This window comes from Typopeltis vanoorti, chromosome 24 (genome assembly GCF_054136105.1).
Source record: "Typopeltis vanoorti isolate ZY-2024b chromosome 24, IOZ_Tvanoo_1.0, whole genome shotgun sequence".
Taxonomy (NCBI): Eukaryota; Metazoa; Arthropoda; class Arachnida; order Uropygi; family Thelyphonidae; genus Typopeltis; species Typopeltis vanoorti.
The window spans coordinates 64,203,700-64,228,297 of NC_143572.1; the positions used below are offsets into that span (position 1 = coordinate 64,203,700).

Consider the following 24,598-nt stretch of genomic DNA (forward strand, 5'->3'; position numbering starts at 1 on the left):
CAAAATAAAATTATCTTTCAGGTTAAATTAATAGGGCTTTTTTATTTTCTTTTTTAATTAATTTGAAAATTCTCTGTTATAATTCATTTACAAAGAAAAGTTATAAAATACCGAAATTTAATATTTTAAAATGTTAACATTTTAAAATATTTATCTTAACTGAATTTTAAATAGGGGTAAGTTCAAATCCTTTAGGTAAGGAACAAAAAAGAACCAAGAGTTAAATAGTAAAATAGTGTGATGTGTGAGGGATAAGGAAAAAGAATCGATACCTAAATCATATATCACTATTTAATTTTGATATTTTAGTAAACTATGAATAAAGCATAGCTTGAAGTTTTGCGCCCCTTCATGGCTTGAGCACTAGGCGGTTGCGTAGTTTGCCTAAATGGTAGCGCCGGCCCTGAGCTTCATACATCTCTGCAAGGGGATTACATATCGCATATCTCCCCTATATGTGCTTTGCATTAGGGGAGATACTAAAGCAAAGTGATTAGAGCTTACTCCACCTTTACCATGAGTTGCCTCTGACTTGAACTTTGTTCAGGCGCAAACTTGACTTACTTGTCTGTTTGCTTACTTGAAAAAAAAAAGGATTAAAACCAAGTTTAAAAAATTGCTTGGTGTCTTTAACGTATAGTATACCCAAGGCAAAAAAAAAACACTTTCCATATATATATATATATATATATATATATATGTATGACAGAATGATCATTGACTCGGTTAACATACATAGTTTTATGAAGAATTAAATGACTAGAACCGAGATTTAAGTAAAAAGGTTTTAATATAAAAACACTACTAGTTTCGGCCTGTAACAGCCTTCTTCAGGTGACATTATAAAAGAAAAAACACTAAACATTGAGGGTTAAAAGACTATGAACAACACAGACAGTCTTTATACATAATTAGCATGAAAACGTTGTAGTTGTATTTGAAGCTGTTCTTTCGTTTGTTGCATTGTTGGGAGAGTGCGTGTTTGCTGCATCACGTGAACGCCAGTACATGATTACAGCTGAATGACTATCTGGGAGGTTGTAGCTTAAGTTGTTATTTAGATGAACAGGATTGAAGATGATTTCTCTAGATTCCACAATTTTTCTCTCTATTTCGTCACTGCAACGGAAGATGTTAGTAGATTTTTCCAGCAGACTTTGTGACTTTGGTTATCATCATTAGGATTAGCCGAGAAAAGGATATGACTTGATAATGCACTCGCTCGCTGTCTCTTGTAAGTAATGTCTCTCATGTGTTCTTCCATACGCATTTCGACAGATTTGTCTGTCTGCCCGAAATAAGGAATATCGCAGTCACATAATATTTTATATACACCGGGGTATTTGAGTTGATGATGACAAGGTTTTGGGTGGCTAATTAAGGAACGGATCTCTGGAAGTGGAGTGAACAAGGTTCTGATATTGTATTTTCTTAGAACGTTTGCTAATTTGTGTGAAACAGTACTTATGTAAGGAATAGATATATTGCCTTTGAATCTATTTGTTTCTTCTGAGTGATGTCTAGGAGGATTAAGAAGGAATTTGTCAATGATTTTCTTTGAATATCCATTAACTTCGAAAGAAGTTTTCAGATGGTTTATTTCTGTAAGCAGTTCATTTGGGTCATCAAGAAGAGAACGGGCTCTATGTCCCAAGGTGGAAATTATTCCAAGCTTATGAGGAGGGAAATGATGAGACTGACTGTGCAGATATCTGTTGGTATGTGTGGGCTTTCTATATATCGATATTTTTAGTTTACCAGAAGAGCGAGTCAGTTTGACATCAAGAAAAGGCAAGGAATTATCCGTTTCAAGCTCGGTAGTAAACTTAATACTTTGATGTCGGCTATTGAGATGTTCGAGGAAAACCATAAGGGATTCATGTCCATGGCTCCAAACAATGAAGACATCATCCACATAACGTTTCCAAACTTTAGGTGTTAAAATAAAGGAAGAGATAGCCTTGGTTTCAAAATCCTGTAAGTAAATATTTGCGAGTACAGAGGATAAAGGATTACCCATAGCCAGTCCATGATTTTGTTTGTATATATTATCTTGAAATTTGAATATATATATATATATTCAAATTATATAGATATAATATATATAATTTGAATCCTCCTATATACTTTCAGATGTAGAACAAAGCATCCTTAGTAAAGGTCTGAACTTTATTCCTTCCCCAAAATTAATACCAAAGGAGACACTACTTACAAAAATAGAAAAAGCTGCTTCTTTTCTCCCTCCACAAGATGCAAACCTTCTACGTATTGAATCAATCTTTATTATCAATAACGCAAAACCACCTGCAGACAACATTACTTCAACTGAAAGCAAAGCTATCAAAAGTTTAAAAAACAACAGAGATATAATCATCCTCCCTGCGGATAAAGGAAATGCAACAGTCATCCTGAACGCTGAAGATTACCAGAATAAAATGATTGAATTACTACATAATGATTCCTACTCAATACTTGAGAGAGATCCAACTCGTGAACTTCAAAATCGTACAAACAACTTATTAAAAACAACAACTGAATTATCCCGAAACGTTCGTTTATCTCTACGCTCTCTCCATCCATTAATTCCTCGCATATATGGTGTTCCTAAAATCCATAAAGAGAACAACCCCATTACGCCCAATTGTAGAAGGTATCGATTCTCCTACATACAATCTTTCAAAATGTCTTGCCAAATACCTCAAAAGTTTTTCAGGGAAGTCACCATCCTTTATCAAGAACACTACAGAATTTGTTACATACATCAAGGATATTACAGTTGATGAAAATGACACCATGGCTAGCTTGGACATAACTTCTTTGTTCACTAATATCCCTACAGATGATGTCCTAACATTACTCAAGGACAAGTTATCCCAAAAAATGTTAGCCTTGCTTACACATTGCATCAGGTCCGGTTACTTCAAATTTCAAGATAATATATACAAACAAAATCATGGACTGGCTATGGGTAATCCTTTATCCCCTGTACTCGCAAATATTTACTTAGAGGATTTTGAAACCAAGGCTATCTCTTCCTTTATTTTAACACCTAAAGTTTGGAAACGTTATGTGGATGATGTCTTCATTGTTTGGAGCCATGGACATGAATCCCTTATGGTTTTCCTCGAACATCTCAATAGCCGACATCAAAGTATTAAGTTTACTACCGAGCTTGAAACGGATAATTCCTTGCCTTTTCTTGATGTCAAACTGACTCGCTCTTCTGGTAAACTAAAAATATCGATATATAGAAAGCCCACACATACCAACAGATATCTGCACAGTCAGTCTCATCATTTCCCTCCTCATAAGCTTGGAATAATTTCCACCTTGGGACATAGAGCCCGTTCTCTTCTTGATGACCCAAATGAACTGCTTACAGAAATAAACCATCTGAAAACTTCTTTCGAAGTTAATGGATATTCCAAGAAAATCATTGACAAATTCCTTCTTAATCCTCCCAGACATCACTCAGAAGAAACAAATAGATTCAAAGGCAATATATCTGTTCCTTACATAAGTACTGTTTCACACAAATTAGTAAAGTTATATATATATATATTGGCGTACATATTTATCAGGTAGATAATGTTATGAAAAAATTAGTTTGAATGACTATAATACCGAGAATAAAAAGAATAAAGTTTAATGCTGAGATACTACTAGTTTCGTTGAACAAAATTAAACTTCTTCAGGTATCAAAGACAAAGGATTATGTAAAATAACAGAGACATAATAATAAAATTACATCAACAGAATTAATGAAAAAGACCGAAGTACAGTTTAAAACAGGAATGCGTGTTTTTAAACAAATATTCGTTGCAGAGCAAAACATAACGTAAATAATGCATGTCCGAGAAATATATATATATATATATATATATGATGATGGCTGTTCTAAGCCGAAACTAGTCGTGTTTTACTATTACTCCCCCCGCCCTTTTTTTTTTTTTTTTTTTATCTAACTCTCGGTTTAAGTCATTCAACTCATTTTACAATATATATATATATATATATATATATATATATATATATATATATATTGTAAAATGAGTTGAATGTGGTGTTGAATGTAGTTGAATATAGTTGAATGAGTTGAATATAGTGTTGCCTAGCACCACGAGTGGCCTAGTGTTGCACTACGTGTAGCCGCAAATTTGACTTACTTGAGAAAAAGGAGTAAAAACCTAGCTTATAAAATTGATTGGTATCTTTAACATATATATATAAATCTCAGGATGAGACTAAGATGCAGAAAGTTTTTTACCTTGGGTATATACTATGTTAAAGATATAAAGATACCAAGCAATTTTATAAGCTAGGTTATATATATATATATATATATATATATATATATATATATATAGAGAGAGAGAGAGAGAGAGAGAGAGAGAGAGAGAGAGAGAGAGAGAGAGAGAAAGAAATAATAGCGCTGTGAACAGTAGATGGCTTGTGTAGTTGGTGGATTAATTAACGTAAAGGACTCCTTGGAGATGTCACGTGATAATAATAACATTAAACATACATAACAAAAATAATCTTTAAAAAAATCCCGATTTGCAAATAACCATTTTAAAAATAGATTCATTCCGTTAACTAAAAGTATATAAGCTAATAAATTAACAGAAGAAAGAAACGAACTTTAATTTGTACAGCCTAAATTTAACAGAATTTCTGTTGTTACTTGAAAATAAATAAGCATTTGAGAAACTGTAGTAGTGGATGCTATAGATTTATAGCCAAATACAAAACGAAGCTTAAATATTTCAAATTTTACCAGAGAACTTATGATAATATAATCTTCCCCATTGGAATTGCCTTTATTCGCTACTTAAAAGACGTTGTATTTAAGAACTTTCTTTTATGTTGGTTTGTTATTAGAATTACGTTTTGTTTTTCAAGAGGGAAAATAAATTTCCTGGAGGAAAAATTCTTATGAGATTGTCTATCGCATAATAGATAATTATCATGTGGAGACAATATGGAGACAAAAATGCTATGCACAGCAGGAAAAATATATTGATGTGTAGTATGTTTTTTTTTTTTTTGATTTAATCAATGCTCAAATAATGCCTCAAAAATAAATAAAATAAAATGTAAAGAAAAGAAAAAAATAAATAAAAATGTAAAGAAAAGACAGTATTAATTAAAAAAAGAAAGAAAGAAAAGTAGAAATTAAACGATCACGACACTATAGAATTTAATATTATTAAATCTCTAATGGGGTAGTTGGAAGAACGAATGTTGAAATTTTCCTACGAGTATGGTTGAAATCAGATCTTTGAAAAGACCATACTTCGATCGTCGTCATGGTGAGAGAAATCTTTATATGGATTTTTTCAACTGAAGGCATGTTAGCTGGTTTCATATGGTTGTAGCAGGGTATTTTCTCTCAGAAACTGAATTTTCTTCCCCCATACAGGCAAATCGACTAGAGAACAAAAGCGATTAATAGACAAAATTACTGTCAGTGGACGACAGATTAGTGACGTAATGTGCATGGATATTGTAAATGGATAACTGAAATGGACACCACGCTGTGTGGTGTGAAGTCCTCTCCCGCGAATTAGTCTGAAAACGTCACTTAATAATGATTATTATTTGTAACTATTAAAGTGCGATTTCTTTTTTAATTAATTTCATTTATGCTACATCATTCATAGTCTTCTTTTTTATTGGTTATTGGCGTGATGTTTACCTAGAAGTAATTTCTAAAATTGTCCCAACGTTATTTATTTTATTTAGTGGAACACAGTAACCCATTGTAAATATCGTATGTGCTATTTCTCTTTCATTTTAAAGAGATACCTCATCTTACCTATAAGTTTTAAAAAATATTTGGGAACGAAACCCACTCGGACATATCATTATTTACATTATGTTTTGCTCTGCAACGAATTTTTCATTTAAAACAAGGAATACATCAAAAGCTACTTACGGTGGGATCCAAAATATCAGTTCTGCCATTGGTCCTGATGTCCTTCTGCAAAAGATTGCGGGCCATATGTATATTTCTAATTGAAAAAAAAAAAAGATGTAATTGAGTAGTTATGTTTATTATTATTTGGAGATGCATATATATATATTTTTGAATGAAGATAGTGTAATTTAAGAAACAGAATGTAACTTAAGAAACAGAATTACTGAACGCTAAGCGGACCGCCCACGAGACTTCATATACATCGTGCACCTAGCGATTTATGTTAGTGTACAGGAGTGATTAGTGAAGCGGGAGCACTTACCTCTCTCTACCGTGGACTCACTGTATTTGTCCTACTTATGACAACACTATCTTATCAGGGCTTGTCGTCCTCGAACCGAGAACACACCTGGTACTACATTCTTAACTAGTGTACCAGGAAGCCTTTCTTGCTCGTACTTCTACAGAGCAATTCGAACAGAATGGAGATTTATTTGGGCCAAGAATGAGTAAGAAGTTTGGTGGGATTATGATTATAGCTTGTGCGATGACAAAGCTCATAAGACATTTCGCATACAAAGTAAGAATATATTTTGATGATATTTCTATGTTTATTCTCAGATATTGCGCGTTTATTGACTTAACATATGTGTCATAATTGAATAGTTTTAGGGTCACCATTAAAATAAATATAACAGGTTTCAGTGCCCCACTTTTAATCACTGCTGCTCATAATTTGATATACCACATATTATTTAATGCTATTTTATATTCATAAGTTTGTTTCCACGCTTCTATTCATTTATGTATAGACTTTACTAAGATGTACACATGCTTATACTTAATAACTATAAAACCAACGAGATGTGCATGAAGAACGAAATAATAATAAATAATTATTATTTATTATTATTTCGTTGTTTTTATATATTAGTTGTATTTATATTAATACAACTAATAAATACTGCTCACTGAGTATAGAAAGAAAAAAAAGTTGAAAATAACAGTTTTAAATTGTTTCTAATATATTGATAAAATACATTAAAATAAAAGGTATCTAAATAAATATACATTTAGCTAAGGAAAATACAAAGAAACACTAAGATTAACCCCTTATTTTGAAATAAAATTTTAATTGACTTATTATTATATACTTAAATCTTTCTTTATCTTTTAAAATTCCATGGTAGCAACTTGCGTGTATATTCTATCCGGTTTTGTTCATTCTTTGGGATAAACCTGAATTTTTCGGAGGAAAAAAAAGCTATCTCTTTCCTAATTTTCTTTCAGTTAAAAAGCGAACCTATGTCTTTAAAAAAAAATCTCTCATGCCAACTGAGGCGCAGAGACCCAGTTATTACAACTGATTAAAATTAGATGGACATTTGGCAGCGATACAAATATTTTGCACTTTTCGAGGGCGCCTAATTAATATCTCAGTAATTCATTTCTTAAATAGGTGTATTTATATCTTTCTCAGATTTCAGTAATATCATTAAGGCATAACTATTTTTAAAAGTGCCATTTGTTTATTTTACTTGCGTGTTTATTATTTATTTATTTTATTTTTTAATGTTAAAACATCACATTAAAGGAAGTTTTTGCCATACTTTTGCTCTAAACGAAGACAATTCATTGTTGCTAATTTTATCTAATTTTTAAAGTAAAATTCGCTTCTAATTTAATACTTTTTATGCTGATATATTTTATTAGTGACAAATGGTTTTTTTTTCCCTTGTCTGGAAATCAGTCAAGTCATGGATCACATCACATACGTTGGGTCGTTTTTTTTTGGGGGGGGGGGGATTCCTCTCTAGTTTGAAATGGTGTTTTCCCCTTGTGGTTGTTACACTTTTTTTTTTTCTTTTTCTGCCGTTTATTCTATTTGATCACTTTTCCTTGTTTAGTGTTCGAACTGATTGGTCATTGTGTATGCAGCGCAGCATTATGGAGAAGATTTTAATTTTTTAGTTTTTGGTTTATCTTATTTGTTATTGGTATTAATAATGTTGACTGGAATTGTTTATTTGATTTTTTATAATGATTATTATTTTTCTTTTTTGCTTCCTTTTTTTAAAATTTTTATTAGTAGAAGTACGTAGTAACGCTACTTCTTCCGGTGACGTCACTTGATTGTTACTAGGTCACGTGGTTTGTTGACAACTTGGAAATCACAGGCAAATAGTCACTGTCTGCTAACACAGGAGACTGTTACATCTATATAGTATTTCAGACATACAAACCTTAATTAATGAAGTGTGGTGTCGATCAGGCTTTTCCTGAGGGGCTAAATACCAGATGCCTGTTTTGCAGGCTGCAGTTCACTCTAAGATCGGCTCTGGTACTGAACTAAATTTATCAACAGTGTCAGACTGGTGGCCTTTTTTTAAAAATTTAGACCGATTAAGAAAATAGAACGTATTTATTTATTTCCAATGAGCCGAAGCAGGAGATTTAATTCCTTCCACTAGAAAGTGCTGCAAGTAAAGCATTTTAGGTTTTTACAATTTCACTTTCAATAAGTTTTGATTAGCATTTAAAAAAAAAAATTCGGCTTGGGCTGACATTACAATCAATTCTGTTTACGTGAAACATTACATTAATATGTAAAAACTTCCGTGGAGGTTTTTTAATTGCTGATTTGGATTTTTTTAGATATATCGAGATTTTTAATTAAAAAAAAACAATTGATTTTCACGTGTAGTATTAATTTTAATGATTATTTGAGAGTTCTATGAAATATTTCTTTCGGGAAAGTATTTCATGTAATCTGCGTGCTGATATACGTCACAAATAATCAAATCCCTCGTGTGGCGTGTTTGATAAATAAAAAAAAAAGTTTAATTATTCATCCGGGTACTCAAATTACAAAACAAAAGATTAATTGGTTAAGTTGGCGAGTTTAAATTAAGGACTGAAAAACCAGAAACTACAGTTTTATGACCTGACCGTTTAGCCCAGTGAGCAGAGAAAGATGCGCCCCCTATAAACAGCTAATGTATACTGTGCTCGATTGCACTAGTGATGAGTGGGTGACATTTTATTTTGCTTTCTGTTGCATAAAGCATGACGCCACCTATAGGAAAAAAGAGACTCGTCATTATAATTCTACCACACGTTATAAATATTTAATTATATGTAAAGAACGTTACAAAATTTAATTGTGGATTTATGGAATTAAGCGATTTTTAAATATTTCTGTTTTGATTATCAATATTAGTAATGTTACTAATCATGTTTTAAATATGATTGTATTTTTATTTTAATACTTCGCCGTTTCTTTGTTAAAAAACTGCGATCGCGTATTTCTAGCATAAGTTGGAAAAGCAGACCCTTCCAAAAAAAAGTTCCATCATCAACCCAGTGTCACCTGACACCGGGTTGATGGTGTCAGGTGCGTAACTGAGATTATTTCTCTTTTTATGTCTCTTATCGATTATTCTCCTCACCTAGACAGCCAGATTAGACATAGAGTTCGTTGTATATGAAATTTTTAACTGGTTGTGCTTGGAGAGAAAAATGAATTTGTTGCACACATAATTTAATTCCACTGGGCTATAAATGTTTGCCCTTAATCAACATGTGCTTTGCGATTACCAGTTATCAATGTGAGGAGTTCAGTCACTGAATATAATACGTGTGCATTTGTGGTATGATCGATTCTCCCAAGGGAATTTGCAACGTCTTTTCCTGGGACACTGCATGTTCGCATGCTTTGACTTGGTTTCATAATGGTGTCACTGCATTTATTTATCAGTCATTATTGAGTTCAGGACATCATTGCCAGCTTTAATAATGGCATTCAAATAGTAGGAAAAAAGTCATGTATTCATAGTTCGCATGTCTATGAGCTACATAATCTGTATATAGATCTATCTTCCTCCTGCCTCATTGCGACTTCCGTAGTGCTCATCACTGTCTTACGAATTATTCTAATAAGAAATTGAACCATTGGTGAATGAACAGGATGCATGCTCATTGCTAATGTAGCATCATTTATACTGCTTGGAAAGAAGTTAACGTACACTCCCATGGGTAAGGCGCATCGTGCCCTGTAACGAGTCAAGTGATATAAATTGGAGAAATATGATGTCACAAGTCAGTGCAATTGTTTGTGGGTGAAATGGTTGCGGAGTTTGAAAGAGGTGTTGTGATAGGAGCCATGCTGCAGGATAATCTGTTCAGAAAAGTGTTTAAAAAATGGGGTATCCCAGGTCAGCAATCAGTGATACCATACTGTAGCGTTATGACAGGTTATGACTGTAGCGATGTCAAATTGTTCTGACAACTAAATGAGCCGCTGATAGTCTAAGCAAATCTTTCTATCCATTTTTGGTTAAATTGTATTAGAATTGTTTTTGGGAATTTGACCGTTATAATGATAGCTTAACAAGGAAAAAAAAAAGGAACATTCAGCCGGCGCTCCTAAGTTTTATTTTATGCTGAACTTTTTCGGAGAGTTCTTTATTTCCTTACTCGTGTAATGTTACTATCTTTGATCATTGAACATCATTCTTTCCATGTTTAAACAGCATAGGGGGTGTCACGTTATTGCCCAGACAGGCAAACATTTCTCTATGTAGGAGACCATTTGTCAATAAATGTTACATAGTGTGACATTCTTACAACTCCCAAATTGTACACACGGAAAATCTCGCTTAACGCGAATTCGATATGCGCGATAATCAATTAACGCGATTGAGTGAAATTATACTATTTCCCGCTTTAAGCGAGTGATTAATCAGTTAACGCGTTTTTTTACGTTACGCGAATTTTTTTTGTCGCCAATCTGCAGCGAGCGGAAAAGCTGGAAATCATTGAGACATGAAGATGGTGCTAGTAATACAGTGATTGTGCGACGCCTGGGATACAGCGAGTCTACAGTTCGGACTATATTAAATAAGAGCAAAGAATACAAAGAACAAGGAAAAGTTGCTACTGCTTCTTTAAGCATGCAGATCACCCGAAATAGAAGCCATTTAATTAAGAAAATTCAGAAAAGTGTTTAAAAAATGTTTCTGGGAAATTCCCATGTTACTCCTCTTAAACACTATTAATATAATTAACGGCTATTGTAGCCTATTTTTGTTTAGGAGTGTCTCTTATTTTAAAACATTGGCTAACATAACTCAAAAAAAGGGATATATATATTTATATATTTTAGGGCATTATGGGCGAGTATAGAAGGCAATTATGGCAGAAATAAAAAATGTGGAAAAAATTTTGTACATACCTTGTTTTTGGTTTAATGATGCCTTTTAAATCCAAGCTCCTTGGTTTATAAAGTTTATTAACCGGGGAGGGGAGAGGGAAAGAACATGGGGGTGGGCTTTAGACGCGGAAATAAGTTAGGAAACCCGGGTTACTATTAATAATATATATATAAATATATATATATATATTATTTTGTTGTGGGGAGGGACAAGGGTTAATGGGGTGTGGACCATTTCGGTCATCGTCTGACCATCGTCGGAACTTTGTGGGATGACTGTAGGGCTATGTCAAGGCTGCAAGTTGCATCTGCCAAATTAGAGCATTTGTTGTCGCTAAATAGCCGGAGGCGTGGCTTAATTTGTAAGTTTTGGAACGTCCAACATTCGGGAATTAGGTAGGGGCGGTGGACGTTGATAGAATTTTCATCGCATTTTATGGCAATAGTTTCGGATATTCTAAGCATTGTTTCGTTGTCTTGTTTGTCTGTGATTATGGCTTTGCCGATTTGGGGGATGTGTTTTAGTTCAAGGGCTTGAGCTGCAATTTCTGTATTCCTTGTACTCTGTTTTGTTTTTCTTTTTTGATGTTGCGATGTTTTTTTGTGTTCAGATATTCCGGAATGGGAATATTGCAATTCCTAATTGTAGAGCCCGTGTAGGTGACGTCACAGTCTTTTTTAACAAGGAAATTTGTAGACTACGTTGCGGTGTTCGAATATTTCTTTGTGAGTGAGACATTTAGTAGGTTTTTAGGAGAGTTGCTAATTTTTGGTTTGTGGTGAATACTAGCTTATAGTCCGTGTGTTTGAAAATGTATTTATAAGCTTTGTATGTGTTTTGGATGTATGGCAATTTGATGACCATACGTATCGGGAAGTCTGCTTTTGTTGTATTATTGTTAAGACGGGATTTTGCCGTATAGTTCGCGTAATTTATTAGATGTGTGGGGTAGTAGCGATTTTTGAAAACCTGAGTTAAATACTTGAGTTCTGTGTTAAGAAAATTGCTGTTTTGTTACGCTTCCAAAAGAGACCAAAATTGGTCTCTTTTGGAAGCGTATGCCAACAAAAACTTTCCTAGCTAAAATTAAAGCATCTCAACCAGGTTACAAAGTATCTAAAGATCATCTTAAGCTTTTATTAGGAGGCAATGCATAACCCTTTTTTGAGTTATGTTAGCCAATGTTTTAAAATAAGGGACACTCCTAAACAAAAACAGGCTACAATAGCCGTTAATTATATCAATAGCCATTTAATGATCGAGATGGAGCGCCTTCTACTGATATACTAGTACTGATATACAGACCTGGGATACAGCGAGTCTACAGTTCGGACTATATTAAATAAGAGCAAAGAATACAAAAAACAAGGAAAAGTTGCTACTGCTTCTTTAAGCATGCAGATCACCCGAAATAGAAGCCATTTAATGATCGAGATGAAGCGCCTTCTATCACTCTGGATTGAGGATTATTACCATAAAATGATACCTCTTAGTACAAGGAATATTCAAGCAAAAGTTCTCAATATTTTTACGTCACTGAAAGAGACCAAATGTCAAGAGGAATGTGAAAGCTTTAGTGCGAGTTTAGGATGGTTTGACTGTTTTAAAAATCGAACTGGACTGCATAACGTAAGAATAACTGGGGAATCTCCTAGTACTGATAAAGATTCTGTGACCAAGTTTCCTGAAGAATTGCAAAGAATAATTCAGGAGGGTGATTATGACAATCGGCAAATATTCAACGTGGACAAAATTGGTCTCTTTTGGAAGCGTATGCCAACAAAAACTTTCCTAGCTAAAATTAAAGCATCTCAACCAGGTTACAAAGTATCTAAAGATCATCTGAAGCTTTTATTAGGAGGCAATGCAGAAGGCGACTTTAAACTCAAGCCTATGCTATTTTATCGTGCGCAAAATCCAAGATCGAACATTATTGAAGAAATCAGCAATTGGAAAAGAACTTGGGTTTAATGAACTGGATAATAAAGCTGTGAGAAACTTGCTCGATTCCCATTCAGAACATTTAAGCGAGAATGATCTCCTTCAACTAGAAGAACAGCGTGCATATAAAGATAAAGAAGATTAGGAGTGCGAACAAGAAGAGAATGTTACGACTTAGAGACTAACTGCAAACGAACTTGAACTAGTTTTCAATCACATTGAGTATGTTGATGAAATTTTGTTTGAAGTTGATCCTGATATGAAAAGAAGCTTCGAAATTCCCTGAAATCTTGATAAAGCGATCGGCAGCTATTGCAAATTGCATGACAAGATGAAAAAGTCGAGCAATTCAAACATCTTTACTTAATTTTTCTTTTTTTTGTAAAAAAGTAACTTAATCAAATGTTTAGACATGAAATAAAAATTCAAGCAATTGATTTTTTATTAACTTTGATGATTTTATTCTCTAGTATAGCTTATACTGTAATTTTGTTTCCAAATTTGCGCTAACTCATGGATGGATTATAATTATTCCTATTGTTTACTGCATTCGATTAACGGGATTTCGCTTAGCGCGCATTAATTGATGGATTAATTAATCGCGTTAAGCGAGGTTCTGTATACCACACTTCTGCTCGCCCTTGATACAAACAGGGGAGATGCCATGTAAGGGGTGCTTTAACAGCTGATGCAGAACTGCCATCTACTGAGAAAAATATGAAAAACAAAGGATTGGTCCTTCGTTTGTATATTTAGAAATGTTCATAGTATTCGAGTATATCATATGTTGACAAAGGCTCTTTGACGAATGACGACATTCATCAAAATGTTGATATAGATAATAGAAATTTATTTATTTTTTAAAATTAGATTCTTCCTGCCTTAAATCAAATGACGCTTTAAGATAATTCTGCGCATGACAGCAACGAATTTATTTCTTATTTAAATTATTTTTACAATAACGTCACTCACAAAATATTGTAAACCGATAACACATTAATAGCGTGTATAGATTAAAGGTTAGGTAACCAGCGAGTCTTTTTTTTTTTATAAACCAAACATTTTTTTATAAATCCTGCACCAGTTAATGCCTCCAGTCAACAGGAAGGTGGTCTCGCATTAGGTGATGTCACAGCGATATTTCAGCTCATTGGCCTTCATATTGCAAAAAGTGAATGCTGTCCACTCGACTCCTAAGACGGGCCCTGAATTTCGGGCCCTGAATAATTGTAAACCCTAATTTATTCTTTATATATTGCTTTTAATTATTTTGGTTTAACTGATCAATTTAGAGAAAAAAAAAAGAAAAATTTAATTTCATAGATGGCAACAACGAAATCAAACTGTCCTTCAGGTTCACTAACCTGTTTATAACCTATTTATCTTTTCAGGAATGGATCGAAATCAATACAGTCCAAAAGGATGTTTTCTCTTAGCACACTAATATCGTGACCAATCAATGCCAAAATGATTCGCTGGAAGAAGCGATACGCCTTTCTGTTTGTCATTATTGCAAGCTTGTTATTTTCAGCTTATGTTATCACTGATAACTCAATCACCAACGATATTTATAGCTATGTTCTTTCAGGTATGTCCGTATTTAAGTGTGGGGAAGATTGTGCGATGTCTGATAACGCTTGGTTTCGACCCAAGTTCAGAGGATTTAAGGTAAAAGCGAGCAAACATAACTACGGTAGTCAATACGACGATTGGATCAATGTCACTAATGGACTGTATGCATATTCAGCGTATGCAGACAATCGACTTAACATGAAAGGACTGTTGATTCGTATTGTAGCTGCAGGACCTCGGTTGAAACCTTTTAGTAGAAGAATTAAATGTTTGCTCAAGTACAATGCATCGTTCATATATTCAGGAGATGTTACTTCATCCTTCCTTACCATTCCAGAACACCATGAAAAACCGGATGCTGCTCTGTTATTATATTGCTATGCCAAGACTAAATCACCGGCACCCATAGAAGTTGGACTTCAGGAAGCCGTTGATGGAAGACCAATAACATGGCTTCCAGTTCATGAACTCAACGTAAACAGATCAATCGAACCGAACTTAGCAGTGTGTGTTCGTCCATTGTTTGGTCCTCACCAGGATACTCTAAAACTTGCAGAATTCATCTCTTACTATGAAGCAGTAGATGTAACAAGATTCATTTTCTACGATTTTGAAACTTCTGAAGAGACCATCAAGTACCTCAAAGCATTAAATAAGAAAGGAATTCAAGTTGATTTACTTCCTTGGAGCCTTCCTGCAGACCATCTGAAAATATGGGAGATTGGTCAGTTGGCTTTTCTTCAAGATTGTGTTTATCGTTACATGAATAATTTCACCTACATTTTGTTAGCAGACACAGATGAGTTAATCATTCCTCGAGACCATTATGGGATTTTGCAGATGATGGAAGAATTGAGATCTAAAGCAAAAAGGCAGGTTGGAAGCTTTCTTTTTCTCAACAGTTTTTTCTGCGAGGGTTTATCCTCCCTTGACAACTCCATGTTTGATGTACCTCTGGCAACCCAAACATCCACTATGCATGGAAAGGTATGGCCTTCAAGAAAGAGGTCAAAGTTTATTGTACGTCCAGAAACTGTATTGACACTTGGCATTCATTTTGTGTGGAACCATTTGAAAAATTGGGAAGAGGCTGCAGTTCCAAAAGAAATCGCTCTCATGCATCACTACAGGAATAAAGTTTGCGACGATGATGAGGGAGAGTTAGTAGAGGACAACTCGGCAACTGATTACGGATTCAGCATAATGAACTCCGAGGCAATGAAGCTGTGGCAGGAGATGTTTTCCAATCCACAGACGTAGATATTCTCAACTAATCTTTTTATCTTTAATGTTCTTGGATAAGTGACTAATTTGATCTGCTTATGAACTCTGGGAGTTCATAAGTAGGTACGTGAAAGTTGGTCGTCGTCGTAAATGTGCATCAGCAAGTCAAGACTAGTTTTCTGTGGGGATGCAGAGGGAAGGATTGAAACGGACCTAATGATATCTTTAGTTTATATAGTTTACTTGGCTTTTTCACTAAATATGTTTTTTAGATTTTAACTGAACATTCACAATTTTATTTTACTCTTATTTCTCAAGGGGAGGGCAGTCGTCTATCCCCGGTGGATCCGCAACTAGTATTATGGCTCAACTTAGTCAATTCTGACGGTAGTGATGAGAAATTCAATATCTCAAAGCATAAATGTAGAAACACTAACCGTTTATCAACTTTAAAATATACATGGAATTTCCACTTGGATTTTGAAGATACTGTATTCGAATACAAACAAACAACTATCGGATCAAACTGTTGTTAATAAGCCTGAAGTAGAGTGCAAGTTATTTAGGAGGTTTACTATTTAAAAACAAATATTTTAGTGTGCATTGAAAATAAAATATATTGTTTATTAATATAAAGGTTTAATATAAAGAAAACTGCAAAATTAAACTCCATCATATTTCCGTTAAGCTATAAATTAAATAAAAATTTAATTATTTATTATCGTAATACATCCCGTGTGGAATCATACATGAATAGGGCTATCGAAAAAGTTCATAAATGGATTATTACTTTGAGCAAAAATTAATCCCTGTATTATATAAGAAGAATCTGTATTATATATATATATATATATATATATATATATATATATATATATATATATATATATATATATATATATATATATATATATATATATATATATATATATATATATATATATATATATAAATAAATATATATATATATATTTATATATATATAAATATATATATATATTTATATATATATAAATATATATAAAAACTGTAACCAGTGATACATCATTTGAACTAGTTTAAGTTGTCAGACTTTGCTGTTGATCTGTGCATATCTCAGCTAGATATCATTCATGTATATATATGTATATATAAGATGATTTTAAAAAGTAGCACTATTTTTTTCGCAGTTTTCAATGTTGTCATGAAAACAGTCTTGAAGGTAAATAAAAGAAGGCTAAGAAACTAACTGAACGAAATAAAATGCCTTCATAAAATCAAAAAGTGATTATTCTTAAGGAATATTACAGAAAGGAATTCAACTATTTCGGTGTAAAGAAAACATCGACAATAATTGAACTGATTTACTTTTATTTTACCATCTTCAGACATTGTTAAGTTGAGTTAATCAGTGTCATTCAGGACTGCTGTCTGTAATAACGTCTTATAGGATCGAAGAAGCCGAGGAAACTTTAAGGAGACATAAAGCTGTGATATGCCACTACAGAACAGATTTTTTTAACGTCTCGCCCACCGAAGAGTTGTGAATCTATTGTGCATGTGAGCAAAGAATTAAGATAATTTGGAAATTGGGCTCAATAAACCGATGATTGAACTTTTTTCAAGCCTCAAGTAGAGTATTTGGCCACTTCCATTGTCACCAAGCGAAACTTGATTTCGAGGTGAGTTCAAGGAACATCTGGAAAATAATGACTTTGTTTATATAAGAATGGCAACAGAAAGAAGACAGATAATATATTTTCTATGTAGAACATGGATAAATGGCAGTTTCCCGAGGTAAACGCATAAACAACTATTTGAATGTGCAATTTCATCAGTCCATTCTGAGATAGAGTGGAATCTGGACAATTATTAGGCGTTCTTTCATTCGCAGTATTTTAAATATACAGATATGGCGACATTAGTTATCAAATATCATAATTTCAACAGACAGACATATCATTTAGATGTAGCCTATTCCTCGAGTGGCTTCTTCCTTGGATATTCTGGAATCGGTTGCGAGATGGCAATTTCTTGGGAGATTATATGCAACATGTTATATATTCAGTATGCCACATCACATATGCATTTATTGTGGTTCTCATCATTGAATCTTGAAAGGATTCAGGATATCTTACTTCTTGATAATAAAACAAATCATGCAGCTTAGATATTGACAGAAATCTGGGTTCAAACCAAGTTTAATCATAACTTTTAAATGAATACAGTTCACTCTTACCATGACCATTATTCTGAAGCTTGTTTAGTGTTTATTGTATTATTCTGAAGCTTGTTTAGTGTTTATTGTATTATTCTACAAAGCTATTTTATGTTAATATGAATTTTATATGTCTTGATTTAAATATATTATCTCTTCTTTCTCTGAATTTTGGAAATGAAAGAAGAAAAAATTAATAAACTCCATGGGCTGAATTTCTTTAGTGCTAACTAGCTTTTGAAGATACAGGAGCAGCCAATCTCTATCCTTCAAGCCTTCACCGATAGAGAGTCAAAGCTAGTAAAGAATGAAAGTTTTCATGATGGATAGTATGTCAGCCAATGCCACCCTCTCGTGGCCTTCAACCTTGATACTCATATTATTGTCTATAATAGTGTGAATTCTACAGTCGATCTTAAAATAATTGTCTGTAAAAATTGTTTGTAATGTTCTATTTAAATTGGTTTAGCATTTATTAACTTTGCAGTTCTTGTTTTCAAAGTTTTCATGTTTATATAAAGTGAAAAAAATATAAAATAAAAATCTATATTTCTGATTTGGTCATATTAAAAACGGATAGGATATGAACGGATTGCTGATTTATTTTTGATTTTGTTTACCGTCACATTTTGCTCCACACACACACACACACACACACACACACACACACACACACACACACACACACACACACACACACACACACACACACACACACACACACACACACACACACACACACACACACACACACACACACACACACACACACACACACACACACACACACACACACACACACACACACACACACACACACACACACACACACACACACACACACACACACACACACACACACACACACACACACACACACACACACACACACACACACACACACACACACACACACACACACACACACACACACACACACACACACACACACACACACACACACACACACACACACACACACACACACACACACACACACACACACACACACACACACACACACACACACACACACACACACACACACACACACACACACACACACACACACACACACACACACACACACACACACACACACACACACACACACACACACACACACACACACACACACACACACACACACACACACACACACACACACACACACACACACACACACACACACACACACACACACACACACACACACACACACACACACACACACACACACACACACACACACACACACACACACACACACACACACACACACACACACACACACACACACACACACACACACACACACACACACACACACACACACACACACACACACACACACACACACACACACACACACACACACACACACACACACACACACACACACACACACACACACACACACACACACACACACACACACACACACACACACACACACACACACACACACACACACACACACACACACACACACACACACACACACACACACACACACACACACACACACACACACACACACACACACACACACACACACACACACACACACACACACACACACACACACACACACACACACACACACACACACACACACACACACACACACACACACACACACACACACACACACACACACACACACACACACACACACACACACACACACACACACACACACACACACACACACACACACACACACACACACACACACACACACACACACACACACACACACACACACACACACACACACACACACACACACACACACACACACACACACACACACACACACACACACACACACACACACACACACACACACACACACACACACACACACACACACACACACACACACACACACACACACACACACACACACACACACACACACACACACACACACACACACACACACACACACACACACACACACACACACACACACACACACACACACACACACACACACACACACACACACACACACACACACACACACACACACACACACACACACACACACACACACACACACACACACACACACACACACACACACACACACACACACACACACACACACACACACACACACACACACACACACACACACACACACACACACACACACACACACACACACACACACACACACACACACACACACACACACACACACACACACACACACACACACACACACACACACACACACACACACACACACACACACACACACACACACACACACACACACACACACACACACACACACACACACACACACACACACACACACACACACACACACACACACACACACACACACACACACACACACACACACACACACACACACACACACACACACACACACACACACACACACACACACACACACACACACACACCACACACACACACACACACACACACACACACACACACACACACACACACACACACACACACACACACACACACACACACACACACACACACACACACACACACACACACACACACACACACACACACACACACACACACACACACACACACACACACACACACACACACACACACACACACACACACACACACACACACACACACACACACACACACACACACACACACACACACACACACACACACACACACACACACACACACACACACACACACACACACACACACACACACACACACACACACACACACACACACACACACACACACACACACACACACACACACACACACACACACACACACACACACACACACACACACACACACACACACACACACACACACACACACACACACACACACACACACACACACACACACACACACACACACACACACACACACACACACACACACACACACACACACACACACACACACACACACACACACACACACACACACACACACACACACACACACACACACACACACACACACACACACACACACACACACACACACACACACACACACACACACACACACACACACACACACACACACACACACACACACACACACACACACACACACACACACACACACACACACACACACACACACACACACACACACACACACACACACACACACACACACACACACACACACACCACCTTGTTTATTTTTACTACACGTACACTATCTTGTTTATAGGAATGCCAAATAAAAACAACAAACTCTTGAAATATTCACGATACCCAGCTGCTCTTCACATCTTTACCATGAATGCAGTTGGCTAATCATGCACCGGTCTGATGATTCTGAAAAAATAAAATAAAATAAAATTAAAATATTTTGAAAAAAAGTACTTGTATGATTTAATATGTCCAGTTAGTAATAAAAAGTAATAAAAATAATTTATCCTTTCTTTCAAGATAAAAATAGTATCATCTTCGATTAAACTGAAATGATAAAAAATTTTTCGATGGTTTCATGTTTGTTTAATATTGTAAGAGTTGCTATCTAACTGTATGATCATGAGTAGCATAATGATCTGCTAGACAGCTGTGTAATTTGGTCAAACGTTGAGTTCAGTGCAGTAGTTTTGATTGTTAAACTTGCCCTGTTCAGATTTATTTGTTGAAAGATTTAGTAACAAAATGACTTGAAATGATGTTTTTTTTTTTTTTTTAAGCTATTGTTGAACCTGATTTACTAGTCAATTTATTCGAAGGAAGAATAATAATTCTTCTCTGGCTTGATGGAGTTAAATAAAATTTGTTCTTCAGAATCTAAAATTATTCTTTTAGGATTAAACTTATTCTTTCGAAATAGACCAAAATTAAACAAAACAAAATTGTATACTATTATAGAACTTAACACAGAAATGCTCTAGATTCATTTGTTGTGCTAATGAGTGGTATGATTATACATTACGAAACGCATCTTTTTTTATGTTCGACAGTGATTAGCCTCACTGGTCAATCACTTAAATAGTAATCTTAAATAGTATGATCTTTCTGAAAGTTGTTTTCGCTATCGTTAACATCATCATCAGTGATTTTAAAAGGCGTTTAAGCGTCCACGACCATTCAACTAATATTGAATTTCGTAACCATAATTCTGGGATAAGGTGGTTAGCCCTATGCTTATATGTATGCTTTGTGTGTAAATTGCGAGTGTTCTCAAGGCAGGTTCGCCTGATTGCAGGATGAAAAACCCGAGTTTCCGTGAGGAAAATCATTCAACCTCCGTATGAGACCGGTTAACTCATCTCCAGTTGTAAAGAACTAAATACTGTAACAGATGACTTAAATTTTGTCAGCTCATTTGCAACGTTTTTACGCAAAGATAAAAAATGCAATAAAATAATAAAAAATATGTATAAGAAAAATGTGTAGGCAAAACAGAGGTGTTCCTTCTTGTCTATCGTTAAATATATAACCCCCACTAAAATACTCGAAAAGGCAGACGAAATGTTTATCAGATTCGTCTGTTAAGAAGGTGTTCATGCTTACAAAAAACAGATAATCTACGTAAACAATGGATAGCGTAGATAAATCCACGCTGTCCACTATTTTACATATTATTTAAACGAGTTATAGAATAAAAATAATGATACTAACTATAATAAATAACAAGTGCATATAGACTGAGCAAATGCAATACCTGTTAAAGAGATCAGGTTGGGCAAATGTTTCAACCAGAATTGACATTCTCTACTACGGTAATGGCTGCCAACTTGAGAATCCAGTGAAAAGTTAAGAAATTTTTGGCCTGATGGAGTGTAAACAGGCCAGTTGAGAGCAGTCCTCTTTCCATCAGGAGATATATTCGGGTCTCTATAAAGAGATTTTAAACGTATTAAATAGTGTCTTCAATTGGATAAAACTATGACATCAGTACAGCCTACAAAATTTCCCCTGTTTCTACTGAATATTATTACTCATTTATGCTAAGTTCAATTGCTTTTTCCTCCGCATCATAACTATGCTCATCAATAAATAACCCAGTAAAAACTGAATAAAAAATAGATACTTGGATTGACGATTACGCAATGTTAAGGCCGAGAGAAAATGTGGTAGATACACCCAGTGAATTACTCTTTAGAATATGAGCAACCAAAGAAGCTATATGATGGAATCTCACAGACAATTCTGGATCCAATGAAATTCTGAAGCACTGACCAGTCTACTTCTCTGCCTACTAATATGGGATAACATGGATTGTTTAGAATGATGTGACTGGACTGTGATTCGATTCTAACTGGACAGCAAATGTACTGTGAGGCTAGTGTCTGTTAATTATGTCTATTTTTCCGACTTATTGCCGACATAAGTGAGCCACACTGTCTTCTTTATGAAAATGACAAAATTATCGCCAATTCAAGTCGTTTAGTTAAAAAGGCACTTATAACCACCAAAGGTTTTTTCAAAGTTGGGGAATACTTTGAAAAATTGCTATGTATACAGTATATAGAATTTTTCAGTTACCATTCTTATGGAAAGCGATTATTCTAATGACCAATTATCTTGAAGAAATAAACTGCATGCTCACATGGAAAAAAAAAAAAACACTTGTCGCTGTTAACTTGCAGACGCGCATACGGATATATACCCGGATTTCAGATACGTTTTAAGACATTTTGAGGTATTTTGGTCCATTCTTCCACCAAAATGCTCAACTTTATTACAGGAACTGTAATAAAGTTGAGCGTGCTGATATCTCCAGAGGATGGAAACTGGATTCTGTTTCTAGCCAATTCAGACTTGATCCTCTTATTTTCTCAAACCCAGTCGCTCATTATCAACGTGATCATTACAATATACTACAGCTACTAGATAGTTCTAGTAATAACGGTATTTTGAAGAGTTATTCCATACCACATCATTACAAGAGTCCAATTACGACGAGCTCTGCACCATGCAAATCGAGTCCAGAAATTGCGTAATGTTATCTTTGTCTTGACATCAACCTTTCTATTGCAACCATGACTGAATTCGGAAGTCTTCGGCGAGATTTCTTCATGAACACATCATGGGCAGCTGGTGAACTCCAGGAGATTGCCCATTTCTAGTACTACACTCAATTATGGCATGGTATCGGTATAATTACATTCCCTCTGGATACTTAAGTTGTCGTTTTGAAGGGATCCTCCTTTTGCTTACTACAGAAGTCAAAATAAAAAAAGGAAAGTAAATCAATGAAGCCCAACCTACTTTCAGCAGGAAGTTGCTTTTTTCGCCCATGAACAACAGAATAATATCAAGCAAAGCAAGTATTAGAAGGAATTATTGTAATGGACCTCTTGTCATTTTGTTATTAACAGTACAATTACACTAGTTGATAACTCTTCATCGAATTTACATCGAAAGGATTTCCTGCCTAATTTATTTATAATTTCACAATCGTTGGAACCACTAGTCGAGTGCCGTTAGTATAAATAAGAAGAAATCGGCTAAGTTTGCATTCGTTAAATGGGGGTGCTCATGGATTTCTATGAATGATGGAGGTCTA

The 24,598-nt window shown here is 35.1% G+C and overlaps 2 protein-coding genes across 6 annotated transcripts in view; one reads left to right on the forward strand and one right to left on the reverse strand.

The window, feature by feature from the left end:
- Positions 1 to 16,694, forward strand: part of LOC150093316 (uncharacterized) — a 35,107-nt gene extending 18,413 nt beyond the window's left edge. The window contains exons 1-2 of one of the 2 annotated variants that reach the window (XM_090413756.1): positions 6,368 to 6,500; positions 14,466 to 16,694. In XM_090413756.1, coding sequence (XP_090269882.1) covers positions 14,542 to 15,906 — 1,365 coding nt within the window. In that variant the 5' untranslated portion in view covers positions 6,368 to 6,500; positions 14,466 to 14,541 and the 3' untranslated portion in view covers positions 15,907 to 16,694. Of the gene's footprint in view, positions 1 to 6,367; positions 6,501 to 14,465 lie in introns of those variants that run through there. The other variant, XM_090413757.1, reaches the window with a different exon arrangement.
- A 229-nt stretch (positions 16,695 to 16,923) lies between these two features.
- LOC150093317 (acetylcholinesterase-like) overlaps positions 16,924 to 24,598 on the reverse strand; it is an 84,779-nt gene continuing 77,104 nt past the window's right edge. For 3 of the 4 annotated variants that reach the window (XM_090413340.1, XM_090413338.1, XM_090413339.1), the window contains 2 exons: positions 22,751 to 22,923; positions 21,140 to 21,402 (listed from right to left, as the gene is read on the reverse strand). In XM_090413340.1, the coding sequence (XP_090269466.1) occupies positions 21,359 to 21,402; positions 22,751 to 22,923 (217 nt within the window). In that variant the 3' untranslated portion in view covers positions 21,140 to 21,358. Of the gene's footprint in view, positions 17,549 to 21,139; positions 21,403 to 22,750; positions 22,924 to 24,598 lie in introns of those variants that run through there. The other variant, XM_090413341.1, reaches the window with a different exon arrangement.